This window comes from Mus caroli, chromosome 5, assembly GCF_900094665.2.
Source record: "Mus caroli chromosome 5, CAROLI_EIJ_v1.1, whole genome shotgun sequence".
Lineage (NCBI taxonomy): Eukaryota > Metazoa > Chordata > Mammalia > Rodentia > Muridae > Mus > Mus caroli.
The window spans coordinates 136,534,978-136,554,529 of NC_034574.1; the positions used below are offsets into that span (position 1 = coordinate 136,534,978).

A 19,552-nucleotide genomic window follows, 5' to 3' on the forward strand; every position below is an offset into this window, starting at 1 on the left:
AGGGCATCAGATTTCATTATGGATGGTTGTGAGCCACCATGTGGTTGCTGGGATTTGAACTCTGGACCTTTGGAAGAGCAGTCGACGCTCTTAACCACTGAGCCATCTCGCCAGCCCAGCTTGCTTCTTTTTCATTATGTGTCTGTGTATGTTTCTGTGTGTGGGATGAGGGCACTGGCTTGTTGCTGCCCTGGAGATATCTGGCTGCCCTGCTGTTCTCTACCTGCTTGCCTCAAACTGGCCGCAGTTCTTCCGCTCGTTCCTCTGGAGTGCTAGGCTTACGGCGTGAGCCATCATGCCTGGCCAAGGGACACAAGTCAATCATGCCTAGTCTAGTGATCTGAAAAGAGATTCTCAAAAGAGAAGCTGAAACGGTGTCACAGCCAGAACTTTTAGAGCCTTCTAAAAGCACACAGTTGTTTAGATATTTGAACCTTTTGGATTTTAGGATTAGGGAGGTCTCTGGTATTCTGAACATACATTCTAGGGGGCAAAGTCCCACATCTGAAGTGCTCTGTCCTCACCCGCCTCTATACGCACTCAGCCTGTCCATGAGTGTCTAATAAACTTCTACTCCAGCCAGTCAAGTATGTCCTGCCCTTGTACAAGCTGAAAATGGTTCTGGTTTTAGTGACTTTTTATTTTTAAAAATTTTTTTTCAGATAAGACCTAGACTATTGCCAAGCCCAGATTAACCTCCAAATTAGCTCAGGTTGTCCTTCAGGTGGGGATGTGCGCACATCCTGTCTCTGGCTCCTGAGGGCTGAGATTACAAGCGCGTGCACTTGTACACACAGCTTTCATTTCTTTAATTTTGTCTTTTGTCAGTGCTGAGGATTGAATGCAGAGCCTTGTACACTCGAGGCAGGCAGGCTCGGCCGTTTTTAAATAGTCAGAGGGAGGGGCTGGGAAATGGTTCAGTGAGTAAGTGTCTGTCCTGTAAGCTGGAGACCTGACTTTGGATCCTTAGAAGCCATGGTAGAAGACACTGCAGGTTGCACCCCCCACCCCCAGTCCTAGCCCTGGGGACCCCTGGAGCTCACTGTCCAGCCAGCATTGCGCTTTGCTTGCCAAGTTGATGGCCTCCAGATACAATGAGAAACTTTGTCTCAGAAGATAAGGTGAAGCAAGAAGACACCAGCTTCTCTCCTAGGCCTGCATCCCACACATGCACACCAGCGCCCACCTGCATAGGCACATATATCCACAGAAAGCAAAATTCACCACGTAGACATACACACAGATGGAGAAAATTTGTAGAAGAGTAATTTTTTGGGGAAAAAAAAAAGAATTATATGAAATTCAAATTTCCGTTTAATCAAGTTTATTAGAGCATAAGCTTACTACTCTAAAGATTTATTTTATGAGGGGTGTGTGTGTGTGTGTACCACTTGTGCACAGGTGCCCACGCAAGTCCAGAGGCTTCAGATGTTCAGGAACTGGAGTTGCAGGTGTTTGTAAGGGGCTTCGTGTGGGTGCTGGGAACTGACCCGACGTCCCCTGTGAGGACAGCTGAGCCACCTGCCCAGCCTCGGCTTGCTCACGTGTTGCCTGGACTTGCTTTTCTCTACAGCAGAACTGAGACTGAGTCCAGGAGGCCCTTCGAGCCCAGTGTTGGCTCTCAGATCTCTAGAGCCGTGGTGATCCTGCTGCTTGCAGCTGTCTGCAGTTCCCAGGGTGTCCCCATCTCTTAGACTTGAGTGTCCCTTCTGACATGCAGCCTCACTTGGCTGTCTGTATATGCTAGCTGTGAATTGGACTGTCCATTGAAAGTCATGGCTGCTTGCAGGTGAATGTGTTTATTTCTGTTTGGCAGACAGAGTTCCGATTCAACTGCCCTCTCTCGAAGTGCTGTCGGAGCAGGAAGGGGACAGGTATGTGGGCTGCTGTGACCTGTGCACAGTTACCCTTGGTTCTGTCGCCAGCAGGGGCTCAGGAGACGCCATGGCTCTCCTGTTGCTTGTTTCTTTTCCCATCCTTTTGCCAGTTTGCTTATTTTCCTTAGAGAATACCAAGTTACTTTCTGCTCTTGACTTGCTAGGATTTACTCTGTCCAACTTATTTGGTACAGGGTCTTGCTATGTAGCTCAGACTGGTCTTTAATTTGTAGCCCAGGCTAGCTTCACTTTTGACAGTTCTCCCGCCTCGGCTTCCTAGGTCTTGGGATTACAGATTTCTGACCCTCTGTCAATATTCTAAATCTCAGTGGGTGCTACGCAGATTTGATATTCTCTTTTGAATTTAAGACAGTGTCTCATGTAGCGCAGCCTTGCCTAAAGCCTGCCGTGTAGCTGAGGAGTAAGGCTTCTCCTGCCTTTGGCTCCCAGTCGGCACTGGGGGGCTGAGGCTGCAGGCGTGTGCCTTGCTACTCACTTAGCAGTGTAAGCTTCCCGCAGGCTCGGAAGAGCACTGCAGACACCCTTGTCAGTCACGTTCACGTTTGTGTTACTGTTTTTTACTTCTAGAGACCAAGGTGGTGTTAAAGATAATGAAAGCAGTTCGTCCATTGTCTTTGCTGAACTCACCCCAGAAAAAGAAAAACCTTTTGGGGAGTCTGAGGTTAAAAATGAGAATAACAACCTGGTGAGCTACACGGCCAACTTAGTGGTCAGGAACAGCAGTGAAAGCGAATCGTCCATTGAGCTCCAAGAAGACGGCTTGACTGATTTGTCTGTCAGACCAGTTGTCAGGCATCAGCTGCCGCTGGGGCAGAGCTCGGAATTGGAAGGGAATTTGACATCCACAGATGAGTCTTCTGAAGGCAACGTGAACCTGCTGGGGCAGACAGAGGTAGAGTGCTTTCCCAGATCCCTCAGCTGTGTAAGGGGTTGACTCTGTATGGCAATCCTTTCTCCTCAGCTGACGTCCCGCCTGCTGGACATGCTCCATGTGGTTGTCTTCTGTTTAGTCTCATGGACTCAGTGTGGTTCCTTTGGCTATATGGTATTTTTCAGGTTTGGGTTTCTTTTTCCCCCTCACACAGGGTTTAATATAGCCCAGGCTGACCTGGGATAAACTGTGTACCCAAAGGTGCCCTTGAACTTGTGATCCTCCTGCGTCTACCTCCGGAGTGCTGGAATTACCACAGATGGCTTACACAGTTCTGAGAATCAAATCTGGGGCTTTGTGAATGCTAGCAAGGACTGTCCTAACCCACCCCCAGGTGTGCTGTAAGGCCTTTGCAGTTAGCCTTCCCTGTCCCTTAGTTAGCTCCTTTAACCTGGTGCTGGTCTTCTCATAGGTCAGTGCACCCTGAGATATGCTCTGTGGTGTGCTCTGGAGCTGGAAGCTCTATTCACCACCTATTTCTGGTATGTGTTAGCATCATACTATAAATACATACATAGATTCATGCAGAACAACTTTCTATTTGTGGAGTATGACTTTTGGTGACTCTTATAAGATTATCGGGTCAGTTGTCGTATCTTTTTACTGAGGTAAGTTTGCTGATATGCTCATAAGACTCATCTGCATCTTTAGTGTATAAGAGACTAGACATGAGGGGCTGGAGAGATAGCTCAGTTGAAAAGTGCTTGCCATATAAGCCTGACCGGAGGTTGATCCACAGAATTTATATAAAATTTTATTTCCACCACCTGAGTACTAGGATTACAGACTTGCACTCTGCTTGGTGTATGCGGTGCTGGGGATGTTATGAGAGACCTGTATAAGGAGAGATGAACCAAAAAATAGAATGCTCAGACATAGCATCACAAACAAACCTCCGAAAGTGCCATTGGGTTTTGTGTTTGCTGTCTGTTACTGAGCATAGGGTCTGTTGTTACGGCTTGTGTCCCCAGAGAGACTCCATTGGAGAATACAAAAGTTTCCTTTGTGGAGAGCTCACATCTTGAAACACCAACACACGGCAGAGAGGGCTAACTAGGAATGATGTGGGTTTTCGAAACCACAAAGCCTGTTCTCAGGAACACATCTCTTCCAAGGCCACACCCCCTAGTCCTTCCCAAACAGTTCCACCAGCTGGCACCAAGTACTCGAATCGATGAGCCTGTGGGGGCCGTTCTCATCCAAACCCCCATACCAGCTCACATAGCCGCACTTTGGAGAATACTGGCAGTTGTAGAATACCACGCAGCCATTCTGTAATGCTTTATCTTACTATAGTTTCATCATAGAGCACTTGCAAGCTTTCGTTCCTACTGTCATGAGGAAACCCCCAAGACAAGCATCAGCTGTTCACGCTATGAGCAGACCTCATAAGCCTCAGAATCGCTTCCTCAGTGGTTCTTTCAAAAGCTTCTGCCATCAGATCTGGGGTTCCTTATGGTAGGACTTACTTTGTTTAAGACATGTATTTCCAGGCCACCTGCCCTTGGAGTTGCTATATCCTGTTGGGTCACCTTGAACTTGTGATCCTTTTGTTTCCGCCTCCTAGTGCCAGGATTACCGGGATGTACCCTGCTTGGTGTATGTGTTGTTGGGGATTTTAGGAAAGGTTTCCTGCATGCTAAGCAAGCACTTTACCAAGTGAACCACATCTCCAGCTTCAGGTAAAACTGTGATCTCTGCTTATCAGTCTCCTTTAGGAGACTTTAGGCAGCAGTTAGTCATGGTGTGTGACCTAGAGCAGGCCAGTGAGTATTCATTGTCAAATGAAGACTGTGAGACTTCGGCCGATGAGAGCATGCTGTGTGTCCTCTAGGTTCGGTACCACCTGATGTTGCACATCCAGATGCAGCTGTGTGAGCTCTCCCTGTGGGACTGGATAACTGAGAGGAACAAGCGGAGCCGGGAGTATGTGGACGAAGCTGCTTGTAAGTACCATCTGTAAGTCTGCTTACTTCAGTAGTTTTCAAGAACAACCATGTGATAGTAGTTGATCTGTGATAGAAAGTGTTTGTTGATATTTGTGATGGTTGATGTTAACTCTCAACTTGACAGGATCTAGAGTCACCTGGATTTCTGTTGACACACCTGTGAGGGATTGTGTGTGTGTGTGTTTGTGTGTGTATGTATATATATGTGTGTGTGTATGTGTGTGCATGTATGTATGTATGTGTTAGATTAGATTAGCCTCTGGACATGCCTGTAGGGGATCATGTTGATTAGATAATTGAGGTGGGAGACCTGCCCACTGTGGGAGGCACCATTCCCTGGGTTGTGATCCTGGGCTGTATGAAAGGGAGAAAGTGAGCTGAGGGTAATATTCATTCATTGCCCTCTGAGTGGAGGTGTATAAACCCGTGGCTTCAAACTCCTGTCATGTTAGCACTCCTGAGATGAGAGGACACACTACCTTGACCTGTGAGCTGAAGGAAGCCTTTTCTCCCTTGAGATCTTTTATGATGGCGGAGGGAAGAGAAACTAAGACAGTTTTAAAATAGTAATATGGTAGAATTTAAATCACTGATTTTGGATTGAGATTTTTGGTGTATATATTTGTGAAATGTACATATGTGTGTGGGTATGTGCATGTGTGTGGAGACCAGAGGTTGATTTAAGAGGTTTTATTACTCAGTCATTCCCCACCTTAGTTTTGAGACTTTCTTACTGACTTGGCTTGGTTGGCCAGCCACTGAGTTCCAGAGCTGTGCCTGACTCTTGAGTCTGAAATACCACCTGACAGGTACTTTCAAAACAACGTCTTTAGAGACTAGAAAAAGCTGAGAACTGCCAGTAGCCAGAGGAACTGTAGGAATGATGGTTGGGATTGCAGGCATATCCCAACCATGCCCGGCCTTGTTATTAAACTCTTAACTGTGGCTGGGATGGTTGGTGGGTCACACCTTCAAGGCCCGGGACTTAGAGAGGTTGAAATAGGAGATTGTCTTGAGTTCCAGGCTACAATATGAGACTGTCTTCAACAACAAAAAGGGTTGGCGAGGTGGTTCACTGGGTATGGAGGTGTTTGTCCCCTAAGCCTCACCGTCTGAGCTGGGTCCCCCGGACTCACCTGGTAGAAGAGAAAACTGACTCCACACGTTGTCCTCTGACCTTCACCTTGCTGATGAGACATACATACCACCCCCACACATATTCACATAAATAAAATGTAAAGAGTTGGACCCACAACCCCTCCTCCTGTTAGTGTTACTTAATTTGTTAAGGAATGTCCTTTTTTTTTTTTTTTTTTTTTTAAAAAGCAGTTTTTGTTTTAGTACAGGACATCCAAGCTTTTTTGTTTGTTTTTCAAGACTGGCTTTAATCTGTATAACAACCTTAGCTGAGATGAAGCTGGCCTCGAACTCAGAGATCCAACAGTTTCTGATTCCTCTCAGTGCTGAGATTCAAGACACGCACCACCTTGCCTGGCTCAATTTTTAAAAAACTATTTATGAATTCTTTGTTGCACAACATGTACTCCAATCTCACTCATCTCCCCATCCCTTCATATTCACACTCTACCCTTGCAACACCTCCCCCCCACACAAAAAGGTATAAAAAACAGCTTGTGGAATTCGTAGTGTGTCACAGTGTGTCCCACAGTATAGCCTTTTGTCCACACATCTTTTCTCGTAGATGTTTGTTGCACTGACTCATGGGTCTGGTTTGATGTCTGCAAATGTGTTAGGTGTGTGAAGTCAGTGGACCTCAGGTGGATATGTCTTAAGCCATTGAACCCCACCCTCTAGGTTACCTTGTAAACATTCAGAGATGACGTTGGTCTTTCCTCCTGTGCCTTCCTCTGCTCACTGCTCAGGCATCTCTAGCAAATATGAGAAATGAGGGACAGAAGCCAACGCCTTGGGGACATTTATCTCCTCCCCGGCCCCTGGGTAATAATGTCTTAGTCCAGTGTGGGCCGCCTCAGACTCCAGCGTGTTAAGAGGACTACAGCTGTTGTGTAGCTGCTCACTGCCTGGTCATGGCTTAGAACGCTGTTGATGAGGTGTGTCTGGCTGAGCTGAGAGGCACCACTTTAGAAACAGAGAGTCAGTGTTGGGTCGCAGTCTGTGAAGGTTTTCTTTGCTACCAAAGAATCCTTTCTCCTTAGTTCTATGGTTTAGACCATTCTGGCATGTTTGACTTTTTAAGTGGCAAAGGCTAATTTGTTGAGAACTTTTAACAACTAGATGTCAATGTCATTTAATAAGTTCAAAGAAAGAGGGACATGAAACCTTTTTTTTTTAAATTCCAGGTCCCTATGTTATGGCCAGTGTTGCAACAAAAATTTTTCAAGAATTGGTGGAAGGTGTCTTTTACATACATAACATGGGCATTGTCCACAGAGATCTGAAGGTAAGCAAACTGCTAGACCCGTGAGCACAGCAGTGGTGTCTCATGGGTTGACTTGATGTGGACTCACGGAGCACAGTGAGGTGACATGCCTTCATTCATCTTTTAGAAAGTTGTCATTGCTGTCAATGTAACTTGTTACCCCAAAGGTCCAGAACTCCTGGTTGGGAGGATGGCTCAGTCAGTTAAAGTACTTGTCCTGCAAGCACGAGGGCTTGAGTGTGTATCTCTAAAATTTCCCTAAACAGTCAGGTCCAGCGCATAGGCCTGTACTCTCAGTGCTGGGGAAGCAAAGACCAGAGGAGTCCTGGGCTCACTGGCCATCAGTCAGATGATTCATCGAGGAGGGTGCCCACTGTCAGCGTTTGGCCTCTGTATACATAAATACTCTTGGGTGTACGCACACACGCGTGCACACAAACACACACACACACAGAGCAACCTTTCCCCCAATACTTAAAAAGAAGCCCTTAGACTGAATTTAAAAGCAGTCATTGGGGTCATTTGAACCTTGGCTTAAGGGGTGACTATAGTAAGGTGTAAGTATACTGCTTTCTAATGTAAGTGGTGATGGTACGTATACTCAGTGTCAGGAGAGGGGCTCATATCTTGTTGGTTAAAATGGGTTTTCAGGAAATGGCTTTTTTTGTTTTTGTTTTGTTTTGTTTTGTTTTGTTTTGTTTTGTTTTTTAGGTTAAAAAAAAAAAAAAAAAAGGCTGGGCAGTGGGGGCGCTTGTTTTTAATCCCAGCACTTGGGAAGCAGAGGCAAGGCCAGCCTGGTCTATAGAGCAAGTTCCAGGACAGCCAAGGCTATATATAAAAAGAGAAACTTTGTCTTGGAAAAACAAAAACAGAAACCAAGCAAACCATCTGGCACATGTCTTTTATTCCGGCACTAGAGGCTAAGGCAAGTCCAGGGCTCCGAGGGGCTATGTAGTGAGTTGTGTCTCAAGGACCTAAACTAAAATCCAACTCCCAAATCCCTCAAACCAAACCACAATGAAAATATAAATCCAGCAGACAAGAGGATCAGTTAACTTCAGGTTAGCCTGGACTACATAGTGAGATCTTGACTCACAAAACCAAAGTAAACCACCACAAAACAAACAAACAAAACCCCCATAGGGACCGTTTTAGTTGTAATTCCTAAAAGACCATCAAGGAGAAGCAAAACATATTCTTTCTTTTTTTCTTTTTCTTTTTGGCTGATACATCTTAAAGCAATTAGCCCACTTTTCCGGCCAGAATTAAATCATGAGAAAGGAATCTAAATAAAACTTTAGAAGACCATGAGAGCTAATGTGCAAGTCACTTTAATTTTTTGGAGGGATTAAGGGACAGTAGTTTGTGCGTTGCAGTAGGAAGTGAAGTCCAAGTGTTTTCTGGGTATCTGTCTAGCCAGAAACAACAGTTTGCATTGCTGAGGTTCTCTGGCAGGCATGGAGGTCATGGCTCTCCTTTGAGCAGGTAGGTGAGGTCATAGATGCCATATATGGAGTTCCAGAGCTTTGCTGGGAGGAGCTTCTCGAGGTGGAATTTGTACCTCTCCCCATAAACATTCCTGATGCTTCTCTTACAGATGGCCTCGAGGGTTAAAGGTTTTTTTGATAACTTTACTAGGGTTTCCCTTAGGAGCTCGTATTCTGGCAGCATGATTCCTGCTGGTAGAATCCCCTGTTTATTGCTCAGTCTTAAAGGATAAGTGCGGTAAAGTAGTCTGGCCAGAAGCGTTCTGTCTCTGATGTTGGAACTGCGCTGAAGGTACATGTAAATGGGAGACTCCCCATTTCTTGTTAAAATGTTAACGTTTGCCTCAAATTCCAGCAAGAGACTGATGATCGCTTCTCTGCCTCCAAAGCATGCCTCGTGCAGAGCTGTCTGGCCTTCGTGGTCCTGGGCGTTGACCTTGGCTCCGTTATTTAGCAGCAGACGGATGCAGCCCACCCCCGCTGCCAGCAGTCGGCCGACTTTGCTCGATGCAGTACACACGGCCAGCTTCAGAGCTGTGTTTCCAGTAGATGAGATGGCACAGTTCACATTGGCCCCACAGGCAATGAGTGTCTCTATCATGTTTTTGTTCAGTATGTCTGCAGCCATGTGGAGGGGCGTCATGCTGGATTCATTAGTAGCATTGACCTGGGCACCATTTTGAGCCAAAAAGGAGAGAACTGGGTAGGTCCCGTGTATTATGGCCAGGTGGAGGGCTGAATGCTTGTTGCTGTTGTCTACCCGGGCATTAACTTGAGCTCCGTGGTCACACAAAATGCACAGGCACAAGACAGCGTTGTTCTGAATGTCCATCAGAATCTTTTGGATCTGAGTGCTGGGTTTGGACCAAGTGGTAGAAGAGGCTGGCCAGTTGAGCAGCATCAGGTGAAGGGTAGTGAAGCCTTGGGCGTCCCTGGAAGGGATTTACCACATGTTAAGCCAGATACACCTCACTGAGGGACAGTAAGGAATTAGTGCTCAGGAAGGTAACCCTGACTACAGGTAAGCCTGCTAGTCCCCCCACACCCCCTCACCCCCGGGGTGGGAGAGTACAAGTTGAAGTCTTGTATTCAGGTGCAGATGAACTTGTGCCTATCTGGAGGCCTGGGGTCAATGATAACTGTATTTCTTGATGCTCTCTACCTTATTTTGTGACAATATCTCCACCAAATCTGAAATTGGTCAGCAAGTGAGCTCCCTCCCTCCATATGTCCTTCCCCACCCCCCCACCCCCCACTCCCAGCACTGGCCAATAAACCATGTGCTTCTACACCCAGCTTTTACTTCATGCTGGGGAGGGAACTCAGTCTTTTTTTGGATTTTAAAGAAGATTGGCAATCTGTGTTGCTATGTCTTAGGGTTGTTTTAAGTCCCTGCTGGGTGGAGCCTAGGTTCTTAGAGAACCCTGCTTAAGCTTGGGTTCTTCTGGGACTTTTGGCCCCTTAAAGGCTGTCCCTTGGTTGTTCTTGTATCCCTGGCATTGTGCATGGCTCGGCACTGGCTCACTGGTATCAGTGAAAGGGTCAGACTTTGGTATGAGCTGTGACTATCCTAGAAGTGAACACTGAAGGGCAGAACTCACATTCACTCAGTCTCCTGGCTTTGTCTGTCTTCTTCCTGACATATTCACTTACAAGTATAGGAAGGTGAATGCAGGACTTGGACCCTGCATTTTCTCAGGTCACTGAGGCCTGTTCCTCTTCAGGCCTGCTCTAACCCACTTGGGGCAACTTGGCCCCCATCTCAGGGTTGCCTCCAAGCTGTCGTTGTAGTGCCAGAGACGGGGGTGGGGGTGGGGGGGTATCTTGAGAGTTGATATGGCCTTAGGAGCTGGTCTTCAGTTCACCCACACTTAGCTGTGTGTGAGAGGCCTAAGGCTGGTGTTGGAGAGACAGCAGGGTGTCTCAGCCTCCTGAAGGCTTAGACTCAGGGATGGGAAAGAAAGTGGGAGGGTAAAGGGCTAAATGAGTGCTGAGTGTGGGCAGTATTCTGGAGAGCTGGAGAGCCTCGCTCACCCAGGAGCCATGTGTGATTTCTAGTGCCGGAAAGTGTCTTTGAGGAGCCTCTAAAAGATGGAGTGAGTTGAGAGCTCAGGTTGCGACTGGCAGCCATGGAGAGGATTGGCCAAACTGGAGTGGTGGTGCCAGAGGAGGTGCAAGCCAAGATTGATTGGGTGGATTTTTCTGATAGTGTTATAAAATCAGCGGTAAGAGTGTGAGCACGATGAATGTTTCTTTGTTAATAAATAAGAAGCCCACCATCTATTTGGTCCCCTCACCACCCTCCATATTGTCAGATTTCCTGAGTGCTGTTGTCCCAACTTTCTGTGTTATTATTATTTTGTGTGAACTCTTTAGCTGGCTGGTTACCATTCTTGTATTAGTTTCCACCTCGTCAGCAAAGTAAGATTCATCCCAACATAATCTATACACAGAATGGGACACATCATCTGAATCACACACACACACACACACACACACACACACACACACACACACCCCTCTTCACTTAGGCCTGACAGCATGCTGAGGTAACTTACCTTACTTCTGGGTCAGCACCGTGTTGTAACAAGCAAAGCAAGCTTTGTGGCTTGCGGTACTCGGCGGCCAGATGGATGGGAAAGATAGGCTGTGTCTGCTGCTGGGAAACCACAGTGCATTACAGTCCACAGTCTAAGGATGTTAGCATTGGCTTGGCTTGGCTTCAGTTCATGCATTGAGATGTTGTGTGTGTTTGTTTGTTTGTTTGGTTTGGTTTTGTTTCTTGGCGAGAGTTTCCCTGTGTAGATGGGGCCTGAAACTCACAGACAGATCCAGCTGCCCCTGCCTCCTAAGGCATGTGCTATCATTCCTGGCTGAAGCTTTTCTTCTTGAGTTTAAATTACCCATAACTGGTGAATTTAAATGACAGACTTTGTGTTTTAGAGCTGAGCATGTTAGTGCACACCTGTAAATAATCCTAGCCCCTGGGAGGTGGAGGTGGAGGAGAGTCAGGAGTATGAGGCCGTCTCTGGCTATAAAATCAGGAGCAAATTGCTCTGAAATCATTTAGTCCTTAAATTAACCCACAAGTTGAATAGCAAGTACTTGTTACATTTTATTTTAGGTCTTGCCAAAGCCATTACCAGCTATAAAATGTGGGTTTCTAAGGCTTCATAGATGCTGTGGTATGTGTCCTTACTGTGATTAGCTGAGCTGACTATACTAGTTCCTAAAACACACCATGTCTGCAAGTGACAGGCGAGTGAGTCAAAGAAGGGGTCACTTTCCCTTTTTGGAAAAGAAAAAAGAAAAAGTTAATTACAAAAGCAATGATCAACCAGCTTTGGGGGCTCATACCTATAATTCCAGCACTTGGGAGGTGGAGACAGGAGGATTGTTGCATGCTTTAGGCAAGCTTGGGTAACATGGTGAGTTCTAGGCCAGCCTGGACTATAGAGTAAGCCCAGCCTCAAACAAACAAACAAACAAACAAACAGAAAATCTAGGAAGGTGTGTATAGGAAGTGAAAAGTAATTCACCTACATGGCATCGCCGCTGTGGGTGTGTTCTGAGAGGAGGGGGGTACCTTCTTCCAGCCACACAAGCTGTGCTCCATCCATCCATCTGTGTGTGGTGCAGGATGGAGGAGTTGCAGGCTAGGGTATGCGTACTGGACCTGGGGGATGGTCTGCAGAGCCCTGTGTTTTGTGAAGTCCTCCAAAGTGCTGGGATTAAAAGGGTGTGCCACCCACCGCGTCCCCTCTGTTGTTTCTCTACTGTGACAGAGAGAGTAGGGGGTACCTGGCTCAGTAGTCGGTAGCGGGTGGAGCTGGCCAGGATGGTCAGGGGCTGGTTGACAGGGTGGCTTCTGAGAAGTGTCGTGATGGTGTTGCAGTCTTCCTTGATGATGGCCTCGTACAGTTTAGAGTGCAGTGTCGTGGCCAGGCTCTCCTCCACCAACGGGGCACCGTCAGCCACCGGGTCTCTGCTTCCTCTCTTGGTTATGTTTCCCATGAGATCGGCTTTAGAGCAAGGGCTTACAGGTGAGGGAGGCTGCTATGGATTGGTTAGTCTCTCTTACGGTGATGATTCCTTTGGCTCGGTTCTAGAACCGTTCTAGAATTGTGTTTGTCAAAAGAATCCTTTGTTCGTTCTTTTTATTTTATTTTTTTTCAGTTTTATTTATTTATTTATTTATTTTGAGACAGGCTTTCTCTGGAATTCTCTGTGTAGATCAGGCTGGCTTCAAATGTAGAGACCCACCAGCCTCTGCCTCCCAAGTGCTGGGATTAAAGGCATGCACTGAATCCATGTTTATACTGGAGCCAGCCTGAGACTTTGTTCCCTCATTTATAGTATCAATTGCAAGCATCGTTTCTCAGCTTTTACACCCAAACTGGCACCTTATGGCTAAAAGCATTTCTCTTTTCCCTTACATATCAACTATAATTAAATCTAATAGGGCCAAGTGAGCTGGCCAGGGTAAGATGCCTGCCACCAAGAATGAGCACTTGAGCTCCATCCTGACGATCTACACAGTGGGACTCCTGAAGGTTGTCCTCTGACCTCGCTCGCCATGCCATGCCATGCCATGTATGCACAAACAGTTTTTTAAAAAATTTGGAGGAGCTAGAGAAAGTACCCAAGGAGCTAAAGGGGTCTGCAGCCCTATAGGTGGAACAACAATATGAACTAACCAGTACCCCCAGAGCTCGTGTCTCTAACTGCACATGTAGCATAAGATGGCCTAGTCGGCCATCATTGGGAAGAGAGGCCCCTTGGTCTTGCAAACTTTATATGCCTCAGTACAGGGAAACACCAGGGCCAAGAAGTGGGAGTTGGTGGGTAGGGGAGTGGGGGCTGGGGGAGGGTATGGGGAACTTTTGGGATAGCATTTCAAATGTAAATGAAGAAAAAATACCTAATTTTTAAAAAAAAATTGGAAATTGAAAAAAAATTAAAAAATAAAATGGAAAAAATTATTCATTTATTTTATGTAGATGAGTACACTGTAGCTGTCTTTATGCACGCCAGAAGAGGGCATTTAATCCCATTATAGATGGTGTAAGCCACTGTGTGCTTGCTGGGAACTGAACTCAGGACCTCTGGAAGAGCAGTCAGTGCTTTTAACTGCTGAGCCATCTCTTCAGCGCTGCACATAACTCTTAGCAGGACCAAAATAGAGTAGGACATATATTAACATAAAAGTGAGCTACATTTAATGTAAGGTTGCAACTTTTCACCTGTTAGCTTTAATTTTAGTAACATCCTTTCTCCCCCTGTTACATGGTGATGTTGTTACTATTATTCAAAACGTCTCTTGCAGCTCTGGCTTGCTTCAAGCTTGCTATGTAGTTGAGGATGACCTTGAACCTCTGATCTTGCCACCCCCTCTCTAGTGCTGGATCGCAGATGTATATGTGCTACTTTATGCCTGTTGGAGTGAGATCACAGTGCTTTGTTCGTGCTAGGCAAGCACTCTGCCAGCTGAGCTACATCAAAACGTTCCTCAGTGGCCAGCACTCAGCAACGTTTTTACTTTGGTGTGTGAGTGTATGTGTAGCATGCTCAGTGTGTGTGGTGTGTGTGCCTATGTGGGTGGCATGCTTTGTGTGTGTGAGGTGTGAATGTATATGTGGTGTGTTTGCTCCCATGCTCATGTGTGTGCATGTGTGTGTGGGGTGTGTGTGTGTGTGTGTGTGTGTGTGAGCCAGAGGATTTTGAATGACCTACTCTATCACTCTCTCCCTTATTCTCTTGATGCCACATCTCTCACTGTAAGCGGCTGGCAGCCAGCAAGCCCAGGGACCCTCCTGTGTCTTCCGTATGATGCCAGGGTTACAGGCACTCCTGGGCCACACCCAGCTTTTTACCTGAGTGTTAGAGACTCGAACTCTATGTCATGTGCTTGCACAGCCGACACTTACTCACGGCGCTGTCCCCCAGCCCAGCAGCCTTCTGTTTGCTTGAGATAGGGCTTTTGTTGTATAGTCCTTGATAACCTTGGACTCACCATGTAGCCCTGACTGGCTCCATAGTCACAGCGACCCTCCTGCCTCCGCCTCCCAGTTGTGGCATCACAGGTGTCAGCCTCCATGCCTGGCACTCAGCAACTCCTAAGTTTTCACTCTTTGTTTTAAGACAACTGAGTTGACTTCTCTGCTTATTTGTAGCCTAGAAATATTTTTCTTCATGGCCCTGATCAGCAAGTAAAAATAGGAGACTTTGGTCTGGCCTGTGCAGACATCATCCAGAATGCAGACTGGACCAACAGAAATGGGAAAGGTAATTATTTATTTGTTCACCTATTTTCTTTATCTTTGCATTTAAAAATTAAAAAGAGACCTAGTTGAACATGTCCTTAGATACTGAGAATCTTAGAGCTTCCGTAAGTGAGGCCAACAGGCAGCTGTTCCTTCAGGAGCGGCAGAGAGAGGTCTGCTCACATCACAGTAAGTCCCTTAATGGCCTCTTCAATCTTAGGAACACCGACACACACATCCAGAGTGGGGACTTGTCTCTACGCATCACCGGAGCAGTTGGAGGGATCCCAGTACGATGCCAAGGTACTGTTGGTTTCCCCTCCCTCGGTTTGTCAAGGATCAGCAAGAGCAGAACCATGCGTGCAGTTCTGCGCAGAGGTGCTCCGGCCATAGCTGAGTCTTGCAGGTGATCTGTCATGTCAGACGAGCCAGCAAGAACATTCCCTTTAGGCTGTGTGACTATTTAAAATTCCACAGATGTCACTAAATGTTGAAGTCAGCCTTCCCTTTTAAATGTCACCGTTCATGTTAGGAAGCTAGGCTTGATGGAGGTCTCTTCAGTCATTCCTTCTCTAACTGGAAACTTAGGTAAACAGATGTTCCGTGTGCCACTGACTCCTCTTGAAAGAGAATATAGATACTGTAAGGTCTTAACCCTCTTTATTCCTTGAGAAATGTTACAATAGTCTTTTCTATTTGAGTACTGTGCTGGGTTTTGTTTTTGTGGAGCTGAGGGTTGAAGCCACGCCGTGCGTGTGTGAGTCAAGTGCTCCAGCACCGAGTTGTGTGCTCCAAGCTCCTTTTTAATTTTATAAGACAGGATCTGTATGGTGCCGCCTAGCTTCCGACTCATGATCCTCCCACCCCGACCCCTAAGTGCTGGAATTGCAGACATGGGCTACCAGTTACGGTTCTTGAAATAAATCCTTTTCCACTATTGCAGCCTAAACAGTGATCTTTCTGATGCATCATTTCATTTTGGCTTTTAGTGACTGGAAATGAGTTGCCAGGAAAACTCATTACTGCTCTTAAGAGCCTATCTTCCTAGTAAGCTCCCGTTAGGGAGAGTAGGACAGGTTTCTGCACGGTGACAAGAATGCATGGGGCTGGCCAGCTGGGCTCACTGGCCAAGAGGCTAAGAACCAGGGTTTGGTTCCCAGCACCCATAGCAGGCTACTCACTTGGAATTCCAGTTCCAAGGAATCTGATACCCTCTTTTGGCTTTCACACATTTAACACACACACATGCACACACGTACACATACACATACACACACACACACACACACACACACACACACACACACACACCAAAATTGGTCTTGAAAAAAAAACGCTCAATTATGAATAGAGGCAGAGGTTAGCCTTAGTAGGTAGGACCTGGTGACAGTCTACTGTTGCTAATACAGGAGTCATGAGTTTGGTCATTTTGCCTGAGTCACTCTGTCAGGCCTGGATTATGGTGGGGTGGTGGGATGATGTCTCTGTTGGATAGGGCAATGACTGTTGTGTCTTTTGGGATACTCCTAACCTTCATCTGACCACTACCTTCCAGGCTTGTGTATGTCTTCTGGGTATCAAAGGGATGGGGTTAGGAAGGTCTCAGACATCTCTTCCCTGAGGCAGATTCCTGCTTTTGAGGCCTGAGACACCCTTCTTTGGGGATGCTATAAGGCTTCCTTCATGGCATCCTTACTTGAGAAACTGTACTGTTAGACGTGCCCTCCTAACTGTTAACACACTTTGCATGCCGTTTCCCTCCTCTGCAGTCAGATATGTATAGCTTGGGTGTGATCCTGCTCGAGCTCTTTCAGCCATTTGGGACAGAAATGGAGCGGGCAACAGTCTTAACAGGCGTAAGGACTGGTCGGATACCCGAATCCCTCAGTAAAAGGTGTCCGGTGCAAGCCAAGTATATCCAGCTCCTAACCGGGAGGAATGCGTCACAGAGACCATCTGCTCTCCAGCTGCTGCAGAGTGAGCTTTTTCAAACAACTGGAAATGTATGTAGCATTTTCTTGTTTAATAGTTACTGAATACTTTGGGTTGGGTATGATTCCAAGAGTCAGTCAGTCTGTCTATCCATCCATCCACACACACACACCCACCCACCCCTGATGATAGTTTTATTAATTTAAAAAATATTTTTATTTTATTGTGCATATGAACAAAGTGCACACATGCCCTTTTGTACCTCTTAAGTGCTGGGATTGCAGACTTGAACATGTCTAACTATGGCTCTCCTGGAACTCATTCTGTAGATCAAGGTGGCATTGAACTCAGAAATCTGCCTGCCTATGCCTCCCGAATGCTGGGACCAAAGGTTTGTGCCACCATCCAAGGCAGTGGTAGAGCACGCCTTTAATCCCAGCCCTTGGGAAGCAGAGGCAGGCGGATTTCTGAGTTCGAGGCCAGCCTGGTCTACAAAGTGAGTTCCAGGACAGCCAGGGCTATACAGAGAAACCCTGCCTCAAAAACAAAACAAAACAAAACAAAACAAAACAAAACAAAACAAAACCAGACATTGCTAATCTCCCTTTCACAGATAAGGAAGTAAAGATTTAAGTTAAATCATTTGTCATACAGTGACAGATACTATTCCTTCTAAGTGCATTATACTTGTTGTAATTTAGAAATCTAGATGTCTAGCTCTTGAGTCTCTATTTACCCTTAGCTTTCAGGCTGCTTTTTGTTAGAAATTCCTTGGCAGGCGCCTCCCTGTGCTGGTGAGATGGCTCAGCAGTTAAAAGGCACTTAGCAGACAAACCTCACACCCCAAACTGGATTCCACAGAACCCATGGAACAGAGCACCCCACAAAACCTTGTCCTTTGACCCCCATATATGGTCCAGAGCATGTGTACATCCCCCCAACCATAAACACATCTAATGATAAAAATGAAAGCCTGCCCTGTACTAGGGACAGACTATTTCACCCCAGCATGGCTTCACAGTAGTTTTAAGTACAGATCATCAAGCCAGCATCTTTGTTTCACAGTGGCCAGTGAAGCTGCATTTCACAACTATGAGTTTTGGAGTTTATGGAAACAAAATAACTAAAGCTATAAGTTGTCTGAGAGTTTCAGGTACTGAATTGGCACAGAACCTGCAAGCATATCTATGGTCTACATAAGCTTTTGCACACTGCCAACTACTGTTCTAAACTTAGTCTAGGCCTTAGGTTTCTTGGGTGTTTGTTGTTTTTCTATCTTCATGTAACTCAGGAGGAATGTTTTATTTTTCTCTCCTAACCATGGATTGATTTCCCTAAATGATTGTACTAATGTACTGGGTAAAAAAGGCAGTGATTCTCGGTAGGAGTGGACAGTAGTGGTAGGCCTGACCTCTGCATAGCTTTCAGCATGCCACTGTCTGAGCTGCCTTTTTCCTGCCATGTGGTTATGGTGCCAAAATACCATCTTCTCTGCATGTTGAGATAGGTGATGCATCCATTTCTTGCTCTAGAAACCTAAGTTTTCATTAAAGGTTGATACAAAATATATTCTTATTGAGGCTGGCCAGCAGAAGTTCGTGTGCAATTTACATGGTAATCATGGATCCAAGTTACAGATGTGTGTGTAGGTCTATATACATACACACATATATGTTTTAACTAGGTTACAGTTCTGTGTTGGGTCACATTCACAGCTACCTCCAGGCTCATGCCGTCAGTCCCTGTGGCCTATGAGCCCTAGGCTGGTCCTAGATGCCTCGTGCTTTGCTACTGAAGGTATGGTCTCTAGACCAGCAGCTAGCAGCAGCCAGGAACCCGCATTCGAGCAGGACCTGTGGGCTACGTTGTGTTTGGATAGTGCTGCATGTCAGGCTTTCCAGCTGCAGTCTGCAGGTCAGCAAAGGGATGTACTGTGAGCATCTGACACCCTCTCTCCTCTCCACTCACTCCCCTAACCACCTGGCAAGTTCTGGGAGGACAAGGGGTAGAGTTCTCCACTTTATGGATCCCAGAAGCAATTATGATTGGCACTAGCTTGTGAACCGTTTATAGTGATTACCTGGAAGCTAAGCTGGGAACTGGGAGGTGGTTAAGGAAGCTGCTTGCCTCAGAAACATCAGTGTTGGAAAAACAGCTCAACAGTTAAGGGCCCTGACTATCAAGTGTGGTCATCAGTCCAGTCCTCAGTCACAAATAGTGGATGTAAAGGATAGATGGGCAAATCTCTTCTGATAGCCAAAAGTGCGTCCTAGTACAAATACATCCATACACAAAAATACGTAAATGTTAGATCTAATTTCTAAATTAAAAACAAAACAAAAATATTTAAATAGCCATGTCTGGTGGTGAGATGGGAGGTGGGAAGCCACAGATCCTTGGAAGTCCATGATCCAGCTAGCTTGGCCTGGGTGTCAGTGAAGTTCCAAGTCAATGTGAGTTAGCAGATGGACCACCATCAAGGACTGACCGACTTTGAGCTGCAGACATGATCTTTGTTAATGGACTGGGCTGACGAGTATCAATTAATTGTAGTGGGTACTCTGTGGCAACTTGACACCTGAGCCCCACAGGGGTGACTAGTGATGACAGAGTGACAGCTGCTGTTCAGACCCAGCAAGGATGTCTGAACACTTGGGCCATTTTAATGGAGTCTAAAATGTTTTCTTTCAG

The 19,552-nt window shown here is 46.3% G+C and overlaps 2 protein-coding genes across 3 annotated transcripts in view; one reads left to right on the forward strand and one right to left on the reverse strand.

The window, feature by feature from the left end:
* The window catches only part of Eif2ak1 (eukaryotic translation initiation factor 2 alpha kinase 1), a 35,581-nt gene that overhangs the window by 15,105 nt on the left and 924 nt on the right, over positions 1-19,552 (forward strand). The window contains exons 8-14 of the mRNA XM_021161984.1: positions 1,817-1,874; positions 2,466-2,790; positions 4,664-4,775; positions 7,100-7,200; positions 14,840-14,951; positions 15,150-15,232; positions 16,699-16,932. Of these exons, the coding sequence (XP_021017643.1) occupies positions 1,817-1,874; positions 2,466-2,790; positions 4,664-4,775; positions 7,100-7,200; positions 14,840-14,951; positions 15,150-15,232; positions 16,699-16,932 (1,025 nt within the window). The remainder of the gene's footprint in view (positions 1-1,816; positions 1,875-2,465; positions 2,791-4,663; positions 4,776-7,099; positions 7,201-14,839; positions 14,952-15,149; positions 15,233-16,698; positions 16,933-19,552) is intronic.
* On the reverse strand, positions 8,473-12,762 carry Ankrd61 (ankyrin repeat domain 61). 2 transcript variants are annotated; one of them, XM_021161985.2, is made up of 3 exons: positions 12,468-12,743; positions 11,225-11,325; positions 8,473-9,598 (listed from the first exon to the last, which is right to left on the reverse strand). In XM_021161985.2, the coding sequence occupies exons 1-3, from the start codon at positions 12,678-12,680 to the stop codon at positions 8,644-8,646; spliced, it is 1,269 nt and encodes a 422-aa protein (XP_021017644.1). In that variant the 5' UTR covers positions 12,681-12,743; the 3' UTR covers positions 8,473-8,643. The 2 variants fall into 2 exon arrangements, with proteins under 2 accessions (XP_021017644.1, XP_021017645.1); XM_021161986.1 differs by having other exon boundaries at positions 8,497-9,598; positions 11,225-11,322; positions 12,468-12,762.